Source organism: Mesitornis unicolor, unplaced genomic scaffold, assembly GCF_000695765.1.
Source record: "Mesitornis unicolor isolate BGI_N332 unplaced genomic scaffold, ASM69576v1 scaffold619, whole genome shotgun sequence".
Classification (NCBI taxonomy): Eukaryota; Metazoa; Chordata; class Aves; order Mesitornithiformes; family Mesitornithidae; genus Mesitornis; species Mesitornis unicolor.
Window position 1 is genome coordinate 75931 of NW_010205000.1, and position 12841 is coordinate 88771.

Consider the following 12841-nt stretch of genomic DNA (forward strand, 5'->3'; position numbering starts at 1 on the left):
TTCATCAACTGCAGGCTGATAAACAGCACATTTCTGAAGGAGAAGGAAGGCTGTCATCTGGACTTTGAGGAGGACAATGATTTTCTGATCTACCTGGTCAGCTTCCTAGGCAGCCTGTCTGTGCTGCCAGGCAACATCATCTCTGCGTTACTGATGGACAAGATAGGGAGGATAAAGATGATCGGTGAGTGGGGATGATGAGTGCATGACATGGGCTGGAGCAGGACTGCAAGGAGCCAAAGTCAGTGTGAAGGTCTCACTGCATCTGCGCACACCAACACGAGCTGAGATGGCTCAGGTGGGGATGAGTCATTCCCATATCAAATGGAGCAGAAGGGTGAAAGGACTCAAGGGTGAGGCAAGTGATCTACTCCATGGCAGTGGGCAAGTTACCTGCTCCCTGTCTACTTGCCCTGCTTTTCTGTGATATCCTCCTTTCTTTCCTTTATTTTGACTTTTATGTCAAAACCTGTATGTTTATTCAGCTGCCAGCACAACAGGGTCAGAGCTGAAGCAGGACCTCTTGGTGCTGCTGAGTTGATGCTGATAGCACTCTGTATAAATAAATAGACACTTTGCTTGTAGCAATGAAGATGCACAAAAATTCTTTGATGCGGCTGCTTGACAGCGCAGGAGTTCCCTCTTTTGATTTTCTGATTTTCAAATGATTTTACAAACAGCATCAGAGAGCATATGGTAGATTAACTGACCATGTCACAGCCAAGAAAGATGCCACCCCTCAGCATTATGGGAATAAGTTATCACTTTATCAGCTTTATGACTACTTCAGGAATTTTTGGTGCTGCTTCCTCCAAGGTTCAGACCTTGCTCTCCAGGTACTATGAGATTCATGCCTTGAGGGATAGCCAAGTGAGCCCAATAAAATCAGGGATGTGGCTCAGGGGTGAGAGATGAGAACAGAGGGGAGTTTAGCCAGCTTAGTCTCACCATCAGACAGGTTAAGGTAAGCAAGATTACCCCACCGGTGTGCCAGGAATGTACGCTGGAGGGGAAAATGAGTGTTCATACAGTGAATTTGGATAAGATCCAAACAAATCAGTGGGAAATAAATTCAATAAAGCTGAATGAGAATCAGATTGTCCACCCTGCAAACATGTCAGCATGTCAGCATTTTCATCTGGAATTGAGATGACAGCTGGAATCCTAAATGCTTATTTCTTCTGCAAAATGAAAAGTACAGGACAAAAATTAGTAACGACACGCTGAAACGTTTCACTATGGAATTTTCAATTGAAACAGCCTTCTGGCATCCCACCCGTATCACTCTGTTGAACAGATTATTTATGGTCAGCTTCACATGAAAACTAAATTTCACTTTTGCGTTATGTGCCTCACTGGGACTTCAGTTCAGTTTTATCGTGTTCTGCTCAACTCTCTCCTATGCCAAATGTCAGATCTCTTGGAGCACACAGTGACCCTAATGCTGCACTGCACCTCTTCCCCAGAGGGAACATCCACACCATACAGTGGAGGATGTAGTTTGGCCAGGTACCGTGGAGGAGAAGGGGATATGGAGTCCTGCACAGCAGCTTTACATAGGCAGGGCACTGCAGTGGCAAAATGCAAAATAATGTCCAAAATGAAGCATTTTCTTTTGAGTTCAGCAAACAAATTATTTTAGATAGTGTAAAAAAAACCCCAAACAAACAAACAAAATTGGTTTCTTGGTAGTAAATGGATATATTTCAGCTATAACAGAACTTTCCAGACACTTTGAATTTGCAAAAATTGCAACTTCCAGGTGAAAATTCCCAACAGGGTAGAAGGCAATGATGTGGCCACTAATATTTCTGAATCTGAACTGTGCCTAACTGAGCATGAACGCTCTCACTTTCTCCCTCGGTGGTGTTCATAAAATTATGACTCCTGTGCAAATGTGCCATGAAATCTAATGATGTTCTTATAATTAAAAGAGACCTCAAGTGCTTCATACAATTGGCTGTAAATTATCCTAATTGAGACTAGAAATGTGTCAAGTGATTTCAATACGATATGAAATGCACCAGCTCTTCACTCAAAACTCAAGCTGAAAAACCTTCACAATGATTCTTCCTCCTCATTGACTTTCATGTTTACTTGCCTCTGCTCTTCCTGGGTCCATCTGCATGTCTGAGATGCTGGAAACCTGCCTGGAAAAGCCTGTCTTCAGAGTCTCCATAGAGCAGGACTATCAGCAAGATCAGATGGTCAATGAGAACATTGTTAGGCTGGTTTCCAACATCAGAGAATGACAGATAGGCAGCATCAAGGTATTTTTGGATTCTTGCAGATTTAATTCATTTTGGGGTGAACCGCTGTCACTTGAAAGCCATCTTTATCAATGAATGTGTTTGCTCAACTGTGGATATGAGAAGCTGGTGCCAACGGTTTTCTCCTGGTTTCTCCCCGCAGGTGGCTCGATGTTGATCTCGGCGGTGTGCTGCTTCTTCCTCTTCTTCGGCAACAGCGAGTCAGCGATGATCGGCTGGCAGTGCCTCTTCTGCGGGGCCAGCATCGCTGCCTGGAACGCCCTGGACGTGATCACCGTGGAGCTGTACCCCACCGACAAGAGGTGTTCAGAGCATCCCTCCTTTTCAGTCTCCACTCTCCCACGTTATCCTCTTGGTTTCTGATGGAAAAAGTCAGTCTAGATGCAAGTAGATGGGGACGTGTATTTTTTTAGTTTTCATTAGTCTTTAAGGGCTGGGTAATCTTGAAGCTATACTGGATCAGCAGAGACATTTGCAAGCATAATTCTGCATGCACTGTGGCTTGTAGGCAGGGAGTTGTGTGGGTGTATGGAAATTACAGGCAGATGAAGTATGGAGTCTGTTATTTTGATGGATGTGCATGGAGGTCTGGCCTTTCAGACTGTATCCCCCAGCTTCTTGTCACAGCTCATCACCGTGACAGTCTTGCCTTCCACATCCTCAGGACAATCATGTCCAAAGAATGGCCTGGGAGAGGAGGCAGCAGAGGAAACTTTGAGAGAATGTGCTGGAGATGAAATTTTTCCTTGCAACATCATTATAAGCCTTTTTTGCTTTTTTCAGACAACTAGGGGGAGCCAGAAGGGAGGGAGAAGGACTGTGCTTTGAAGACAGTGTGCTTCTAGATGCTGGGTGAAGCAGAATTTGAAAGAGATCCCTGGGTGTTTCCCTGGTGACAACCCACTCCAGCCAGCGCTTGGAAGGGCTGGAGCAGGTTGTGTCCTGCTGCCTTTGGGAAAGGCAAGGCCTGACACAGTGGGCAATGCTATGGCTAGGGAGAAGATGAGAAAAGGAGAAATGGATACACACAGTCATTCTCCTCATTCATACAGACATGCGAAACAATGAAGTCTATTGATCTAGTTATTTATCTATTTATTCTGCCTGGACTTACTTGCCAGGAGTGCAGCCTGGGCAACATAAGACCATTCATGACTTACCCATCCAGATCTTCTCTAGTTATGCTGAGAACTTCCCTCCTAACCAGTGTTTTCTGCTTTTCTTCCCCACAGGGCAACAGCCTTTGGCATCCTCAATGGGCTTTGCAAGTTTGGAGCCATCCTGGGAAACTCAATCTTTTCCTCCTTTGTAGGGATAACCAAGGTGGTTCCCATCCTTCTGGCTTCTTCTGCGCTGGTTGGAGGTGGCCTGCTTGCTTTGCGCCTGCCAGAGACTCGAGAACAGGTCCTGATGTGAGCAACTGAAGCCAGGGGGGTTGGGGGGCAGATGTAGAAGAACAAAAAAGAGCCATGTTTGGAAAAAATCAAAATGTCCATTTCTATACTGTTCTGTTGATACCTCAAAGAGAGAGGGCAGAGGAAAAGAAGAGCCCAAAGCGATAAAAGGAAACCCCTAAAGGAAACCCTTTTACAGCCACAACTGGTGCATGCAGCTGCTACACACCCCTCGCAGAGCTTGGGTTTTACCTTGCCTACACTGGGAGTCTGCCCTTGCCCTCTCCATCCCAGTGTAATGACATGGGACGCCAACAGCGGCTTCATGCATGCGTGTGCCCACGTGGATGTGAGCGTGTCCAGCGGGAGAACAGATCCCAACCCCCTCATGCCTTTGCCGAGCTGCGAGATCCTGCCTGGCCCTGCACTCCTTGGCAATTCATACAGCTGTGTTCAGACACGAAAAGCATCCAAAGGGGAGGCAGGTAACAAACCTACCATAGGTGAGCTTCAGCAGTGGGGACAAGAGCTACAGATATGGCTGGTGACTCTGGCTCTCTTGATTTTGGGGTTACTGCCCGAACTGCCTGAAAGAATGAGAGAACCCTGACTTCTGGAGGATATGAGGGTGAGTGCTTGGTTTGCTCAGAAGAACCAGGGTTTCAAAGCTCTTTACTGTCTTTACTTGGGCATAGAGAATCACTAGGCACCTTCTTGGTCTGGGAGAGAAATATATACATAATTTTATATACATATATGTATTTAAGCATACTTGGAAACATACTTACACAGATTGAAGTGATCAGCTATTGAAATTCATGATTTTTAATTTCTGCACCCTTAAGAAGATCTTGAGACACTAAAAACTAATCCCACTATTTCAAGATTATATGGAGTCACGACCAACTTAGTGACACTTCATTCTTTATGTCCAGACACCAAATATTTAAATGTATTGATGGCTGGGAATATATATTTCTATGATGATTAAGAATTTTTTCCTACAGTTTTCAGAGAGAAGAAATTGATCTGATGTTGGAGCATTCCACAAACCAAATGTGTACATATTATCCAGTGTAAATAGGGGATTTTTTTGTCTAATACCTAGAGTATAGTAACTGTGAATTTACCAGCATTTTAGCCATATTATTTAAAGAATATGATGCTTGATTTTCTTATATACCTGGGTCTCATTGAAACACTGTAAGCACAGTTACTTAAAGCCATTTAACTTGTTACACAGGGAATGCACACAGCAAGCTTTCACTGTACGGAACATTAAATTCTCCATTAAGTGGCACAGTTAAGTTTGATATCCTGTAAAGATCATTTTTGAAATTCAGATGCCCTTTTTATAATAAGAATTAAGTTCTGTTGCATGTAGAGGCAAAGTGAGTTGTGTATTTTTTGATATCCTTTCTGGGGAAGCAAGAATGAAAGGCACACTGCTAAATAACACACCAGTACTCACTAATGAGCAGATAGTGCTAATTAGACCCTTTCAGCAATCTCAGCAATAGCCCAGAATTGATCAGAAACTGTCCCATAATGCAGGGAATTTATCTCACTAGGATGGTTTGTGACATAAAGAATTCTTTTGTACTTTTGCTAATGCTCTTACTATTTACCTTTCTCTGGATCCTTCTTTTTTTTTTTTAAGAAAAACACGCAGGGCTGGGCTGAAATCCAGCAGGACTGAAGTCTGACACCTCTGCCTTCAGCTGTGCAGTCAAATACACCAACAGCTGACACGAGGGCCAGCCCCATGCATCCATGGGGGTCAGCATTGGTGCTGCTGCAGAGGACAGATGGAGGACACAGAGTGGGGTTAGACCACAAGAACCAAATCCTTGCCAGTGAGGCAAAACCCTCTAATGAGCATGACTTCTGTCATTGCGTTAATCAGGGATAACACTTACGGAGCAGCGAGGCTACAATGGGCTAGTTGGGATTTTTGAGATTTATTCTGAGGTTTACAAAATTGATAGAATCACAAGCTGCTGTAATGACCAGACTTATTATGCCTCATTTCTTCAATTTAAGGGTAGCTTAGGGCCTTTTTTGATTCGCCTTCAAAACAGCAAGGTTCCTTCTCTAAGGTAGGAGTGAATGTAATTATGTCCTTTGGCAGCGGTTCACAGCTTCTGTTGAGAATCACAGCCCAGAATGTGTTTTTTTCCTCCAAGAATGTCTGGTCCTGAGAAGCAGCTAAATATGTATTTCAACTCAAAACATCACTGTGGTCTTTATATTTAATCAGTTTTTTGGGCTGTGCACGACAATTACATTGCATTTGGCAGGGAAAAAAAAAGTGTCATTTTCTGTACTATTCTGTTGTCTTGCTCTGTGTAGCCAGAACTTATCTTTATTTATTTTATGAAGCACTCTTACTTATGAATCTATACAGTGCTCTGACAGCAAACCTGCCTATTTGTGTTCTTCATTGACAGTGTACAGTGACTCTAATAACATCATTTATTTTGCAAGACTTCTCTGTTAGTTTTCAGAGAAGGAAGAAACTGAGGTCTTGAGGAGACAGGAATGGCAAGGTAATATTAGGAAATATTATCCAGTCTTAGTAAACTTTGTTCTTTACAGAATGCCTCTTGCATAGGCTGCTAAACCTCACCTTCCAGAGCTTAGCTGGGAGAAGGTAAAGAGCAATAGGATCTTGTTGTCAATGTCACCTGGGCTACCTACATGACTGTAGAAACTCTTTGCACCCCTAAAATCCATGGGTCGGTCATTTAAGGGCTAGGGGATGATGCTTCTGTGTCATGACATTTCTTCTGTCTCTGGCACTTGGCCGAGGAATTCATGACCTAATACAAAAGTGCAAACACACACTGTTGGAAAGGATGACAATGAACAGAGAAGAAAGAAAGGAAAAGCTAGGGAGAAACCATATCTTCAGCCTTAGACACCTACAAGTTAGATGTCTGGATCTGAACTAATTTCCCTGTGTTTCCATTATTCTCCATAATTTTGACGCAAAGGCAGTATCCATGACCATGCTCAGACACCATGCTGAGAAGACAGGTTGCCCTGGATGGCCATGCTCCTCTACTTCCATAGCAGAGAAACCCAGGGCAATGGCTCCAGCTCAGGCATTTGCCTTTGTGACACCTGGGTTGATGTCTCCCATCCAATTTCAGAGTCAACAGGGCTTAGTCAATACTCCTGACGTGGTTTTTCATTGTCCTTGTCATAGTCTAAATCAGTGTAGGCTTCATGCTACTGCTCTCCAAAGCAAAATGTTTATTGGGTGCAGCTCCCTAAGCATTGGCTGTGTTTTGATTCGGGTCTCAGTTTCAAGTCGTGGGCTACCTACCTGCTAAGCTGAGCTTGAGCCACAGAGCCCTGGAACACCATGCAGGGGGAGATTTCTCATTGGGCACCTCCTCTGATGGCTCAGCTTTATTTCTACTGTAAAATCAGCATTATATCTGCAGTGCAAGGTCCAGCATGCCTCCTCCATTGGTTCCCACTGCCTATGTTTGCCACAATGAACAGTCTCCTCGTCTTGGATACACTGGACCATCCACACAGAAAACTGCTGACCACGGGCCCACCAATGATCCCTGCAGAGCACTGTTTCCTTGGATTCATGAACTTTACCACAACAGTAAGACCAAGACACAAGACTTGCCTTAAATCCCAAAAACCTCTCCTAGAGGACAGCTGGACCTCCTCATGCATGTGTGGCACACCAGTCCGGCCACTTAGCCAGGTACTTCATGGCATGGAGAAGATGGGTCTAGGGAACTCGAACTGGCCTGCTGGGACTCAGTGTCTTTATCTGTGCAGCAGTAATGGGGTCATGGGAGGAGTTTATTATGGAGTTTCTGAGCGTGCAGAAACAGACATTTAGAGGAACATAAAGCGTTGTTGATACTATTACCAGTGGTGTTACGGTAAGAGTTCTGCCTCCTTACGTCCCCTGTTGATTTAACTGGTTGGTGTACTCTTCAGCCTTTACTTCAGTTGTGCAGGACAGGTCCTGCCACCACCTTTGGCTCTGCTGCATCCTACTGGTGGTACCTGCAGATTGGGCTGGGTGGGGTGATCCCCTCCTTGCCCATACAATCCTCATCCCCTTGAAATGCTGTGTGACTTATAGACAGTGGTGCATGGAGCTTTTGGCCTAAGAAAAGGGTCACTTGTGGAAAACCCATATCCAGAGACAGATGTTCTGCACACTGGGGAGCGATCAGGCAGCCCAATGTCCTTCAGTGATACTGGAGATGGGCACTAAGGGATATTCCCCAAGCAGGGCTGCATGGAGCTGAGCTTTCTGCAGATGTGCAGGTCTCTTCCAGGTCCTGCTTTGAGACTTCCAACAACAGAGCATACTCTGATACTGCTAAGGAGGCCCTAGGTCCATTTATGTTCCCTGCTTATGTCCTTTGACTTTCCAAAGGGCATACAAAACTGGAGAGTATATTTTTAGGTTTATGTAGATTTAAGTCCCATACATTATGTTTCCATCAAGTTTCTCCCTCGGTTTCCCACCCTTGTATTAGCAAATGCTGCTTTTAGGAAGAATCAAGCCTGGGAACTGCAAAGGAAAGAAAATGAAAGAAATTTCTTTGCTGTATGTGATGCTAGTGCTGTATAAATGTACACACACTACAAGCTCCACTGTAAATAACACCCAGTGTTGTGCATTTAATGAAATGTTTCATTTAGATGTTCTGTCAGCTCCGTGTGTGAAATAGCCAATTCTATTCCCTTGGTTCCTTTTCTTGATTTGAAACCTTTCTTCTTTTATTTTTTTTTTATTTGATCTGTGTCTGGTTGTCACTGGAAACTGCAGCTGTTCCAATGGACTTTGTTTTTGTTCTCTCTGTCACATTAAAAAGCTGGAAGAAAAAGAATGGCTGTTGTAGTGTCTGTGTTTAATGGACGCTTGGAGCCCTTTTATGAGAGCTATCACGGGTGACTTTGTGGGGACTTCCTCTGATGTTTGCTACATGAACATTCTTGCTCTCTACAAGAATCCCACCTGAATTAATTCTCCCTCTACCACCATTTTATCACACTGTGTACTTCCTAACACACTACATGAGAAACTCTACAGCCTGAAAAGTTTTCTGATGGAGGAAGCATGACAGATTTTAAAGTGACATGCAAAACTAGAAAGCTGAACTTTGCTGTGCAACAAGAATATATAAAAAAAATTAAAAAGCTGTCTCTTGTAGCTTGGCACAACATTTGACCATAGCATACACTCTTTTGGATGTGTCTCTAAGGATGCGTGTGCTTTTTTAAATTTGCAGATCTTATAAATTTACTGTCCACCCAGATAAAATGAATACTCTATGTATAAATGTATAAATTTACTCTCCACCATTCAGAGCAGGATGGCAGAGACTGGCACAACATCAGCTGAGTGGGAAAAGAGCTCATGGCTTAAGCAGCGGAGGCTGGTTGGCAGACTATGGGACTAATGCATGAATTTCAACTTCATGTATTCTATAAAATGCAGTGATGTCTCTTCCCCCAGACCTGCTGAAGGTCATCAGGGGTTTGATTCGTAGTCAACTCTGTCTTGTTGCTAAGACATTCCAGAGCTGAAAGGTTATCAGGTCAATCAGCGTTTAGTCCTCTCCTCATGTACACTGCATAACCACCATGCTAAGGCTAATATTCAAGTGAGGGATAAAGAACCAGAAGATATTGAAAATGCAATAAAGGAACCATGAAGGCATTTTTATCACCAAGAGACTAAATAGGGCATTTTTCCTTAGCTCAGGTTCAGCCAAGTCCCATAGGACCTATCTGAGCTGGGGTCCCTCTGGGTACACCAAAACCAGCGGTGGTCTGGGGAACTGGTAAGGACTGGTCTCAGGTGGCAGCTGCCAGCCGTGAATTTCATGATGTTCATGTCTGACTGCGATGTGCAGAACTACGGAGTTAACAGCCCCTAAGCCTTCTGTGTGTGTTCTGCCTTTATGTAGGAAACTGTATATTAGCAAAACACCATCAAAAAGCATTTTCTAAGAAGTGGGCTTTTAAATAAAGGTCAGAGATTTGCACTGAAAGCCTCGGAGGTGCTTTCGAGTGCTCCTTACTCCAGGCTAGTTGACATTCTCTGTAAGGCTGAAATCCTAGCAAACAGGAAAAATCCTGTATTTGAATGTGCAGACAAGGTTGCTGATGAAAACTGTGCATAAAAAAAACCCTGTCTAATTTTGAAATAGGGCGCAGGGAATTTAAGAGTAGCATTATGTGATTTAACTGCCTGAGATAGCATAAAATGGACTGGATTATAAGAAAACCTTTGCAAAACTGTGCCCTCATTTTTCCATATTGATGATTCTGTCTTGACCAACTCATGTTTCTCACTATGTGGAATTTCTGACACAGATTCTCGTAGCTACCAATAAATGACCCAGATTCCCTGGATGCTCAGGTTCACCCAAGCTGTCACAGAAGGTTACCCAGCAGAGGAAGAAGTCTGGAAATGACGGCATTTCCAGCAGCCACAGAATCCAGCAATAGGTCTGAGTGATGCTGCTGAATTGTGAAGTGACTTGATACTGGGAATATGATTTGAGTTTGATTATGGTCAGCTGGCCTATCATTTTATCAGTGCTCCTGTATCTCAGACTGTGGTTTTGGGACTCTTAAAGTAGAGATCAGAACTGGCAATTTGAGTTCACATTAGTTAAAAGTAATGGGGAAGAGCAACAACTTGGCCAGACACTTGGTGCTGGGAAATAAAGCTCTGTTTTTCCACGTTTTGGCAGAAAATGCTGGAGACTGAGCACCCTGCCATTGCACAAACACTGAGACAACTTCGTGGCTAATACCAAGTGAGTCTCCGTTTGTCAGACTAGTTTCTTGTCAGTAGATGTGTGTAACACAAAAAGAACCAGCCAAAGAGGTTGCCACAGGTATATTTTTTGACTGTTCTCAGTGGGTGAGGAGAATTAACTGAAGAACTTGCAGCCGCTTTGGCCCATGATAATGAAAATATTGAGGCCTTATATATGATTTTTAACATATTAAGTGTATACAGTTATTATTACACTTACAAAGTATTATTTGAAAATATTACAAGTGAGATATAAATTTATTGTTCAGCATTTATCTATAAAAACATGTGTGTATCTATATCTCCATGTATGTATATAAACACATATACACACACATATACACATTTATATATAAAACTAACTTATTACACCTGATCTTACTGATTCTACCTCAGCTTTTTCAGGCCCCAAATTAGTCTCAATAAGACCAGACGATGGCAGCAGCTGCACACAGCATAGACTGCGGGTCCCTGCTCACCAGTCACTGCAGAGCTGTCTGCAGGAGGCTGCACCCAGGAGCAGGGGTTCTGGCCAGGACCCACAGCAGCAGTGCTCAGGTACAGGTCACAGGGGTCTGACCCCCAGGAAATTCAGCGAAAAGAGGATAAAACCAGCAATGATTAGAAAGTTTACAGATGAAAGAGCCCTGTCTAGTGCTAAAGCTTTTGACATGGGAGTTGTGCAAACCTGAAGCAAATGTAATTATAGGGAGAAAATAAGAGAGTTTCTGCTTCAGTAGTCCAGTGCAATGATTTTCAAGCTTTCTTGGCCTGCAGCTTCTACATGTTTTCCAGTGGAGATGCAAATCCCTTGTAAAAATGTGGTGAGTCTCCAGTTAGAGAAGGCTGGCCAGTGCCTTACTCACAGACCTAGGAACCGGTCAGCACCAGAGGTGACTCCTGGGACAATCTGCTGAGATACCATGGTGTATGAGTTTTGTGGACAAGGTCTCCAGCCCAGCTACCTGTTGCAAGATGTCACCAACCCTGCCCCACAGTTTCCTCCTTCTCCAGCCTAAAGCACTGACAGAATCTTCTGCAGTTAAAATCTGAGCTCTTAAAATGAGAAGTCTCTCCCCAGAGTAGTTCTGTGAACTCCTCCCAATCCTGTATCATGAATGCAAGGCAGACAAGGGACATCACACATATTTCTAAGTGCTTTGCTTATCACCTTAAAGCAAGATGTGGCTTCAAATACTCACTGCCTTCCCTATATGAGTGCAGGTGATTCAGATCAGAGGATTGAGCCTGATGAAATTTAACCAATACCAACAAACATTGCAGTTGCTCTTCTTACAGCTTGTAGAAACTGTGGAGCCCATCCTGAGACCTGGCATCTAGTTAAGTGGGGCTTTACCCCAGTCTTATGAGCTTGCTACCACCACAGCTGGATGCAGCTGCTGTCCACCATGGATTTTACATTGATGGTTTCTCTCTGAAAACCAGGAGGTTGAGTTTCCCTGGAAAGCTTTTGCTTCGCCATAGAAAACAAACAAAAGAGCTACCCAGTAAATACAAACAGACCTAATTGCAAGGAGACCAAAACCAGATCTCAAGTGGCTTCATTCCTCTCTTTTATAGAGGTAAGAGCAAAGTAAAGAGACTTCCACCAGGGAGGATGTATCTTCCCAGGGTTGCAGCTTGTTTCAGTGGTGGAGTGCCTGAGGCAGGACAGCAGCTGGAGCAGGCTCCACATCTGGGAATTCAGAAGTTGGTAGTCTTTCTCCAGAGGGGGCTCTTTCTTAGCCTTGAATTCTTCTGCTTCAGACTGGGAAGAGAATATTGTAGTCAGCCTCTTGAAGCACATCTTTGAATGACAAATTCAGTGCTTTTATCCTTTCTTATTCAGGATAAGGGTAAGAGCTTTGAAAACTTCCTTCCCAGCAGCCCTGTTCCTTCCCTTAGACCCCTGAACAACAAACTGCTCTGCAGAAGCCAGCCACGTACTGAGCCCTTAGGCATATATATATTTTGGAACAACTTTTTCCCAGCCCTCATTTGACCTTATACAAAGAGACCATAAAGAGTCCACGGCCCTGGCTTGGCCCAGCTGTAGGACCCTGCTAAGTCACTTTGTCCCCTTTCACATCCCACCTGGAAGAGGATAGGAATAATGTCACCTTTCTGTTGGTCATGAGCACAGGTCTCTTGCTCTGTGTATGGTTTCCCCCTGCATTAGAAGCCTGAGAGGCCTTCTTCAGCAGATTTTCAGAGGTTTTGATTTTGGGGTGCCAGTTACTATTCAATGTTATGAAGCTCTCTTGCTTTGCTGGCATTTATTGCTGGTATTGCAGCCTCCTCCAGGTCAGTTAACACAGCTTTTTCTTTTAAGTGGTGCAGGTTTGACTCCAAGTAAC

The 12841-nt window shown here is 43.8% G+C and overlaps 1 protein-coding gene across 1 annotated transcript in view; it reads left to right on the forward strand.

Moving 5' to 3' along the window:
* LOC104545947 (synaptic vesicle glycoprotein 2B-like) overlaps nucleotides 1-3686 on the forward strand; it is a 23778-nt gene extending 20092 nt beyond the window's left edge. The window contains exons 10-12 of the mRNA XM_010191214.1: nucleotides 1-184; nucleotides 2413-2572; nucleotides 3503-3686. The exon at nucleotides 1-184 is cut by the window's left edge and continues 19 nt beyond it. Of these exons, the coding sequence (XP_010189516.1) occupies nucleotides 1-184; nucleotides 2413-2572; nucleotides 3503-3686 (528 nt within the window). The remainder of the gene's footprint in view (nucleotides 185-2412; nucleotides 2573-3502) is intronic.
* Nucleotides 3687-12841: the final 9155 nt, after the last annotated feature.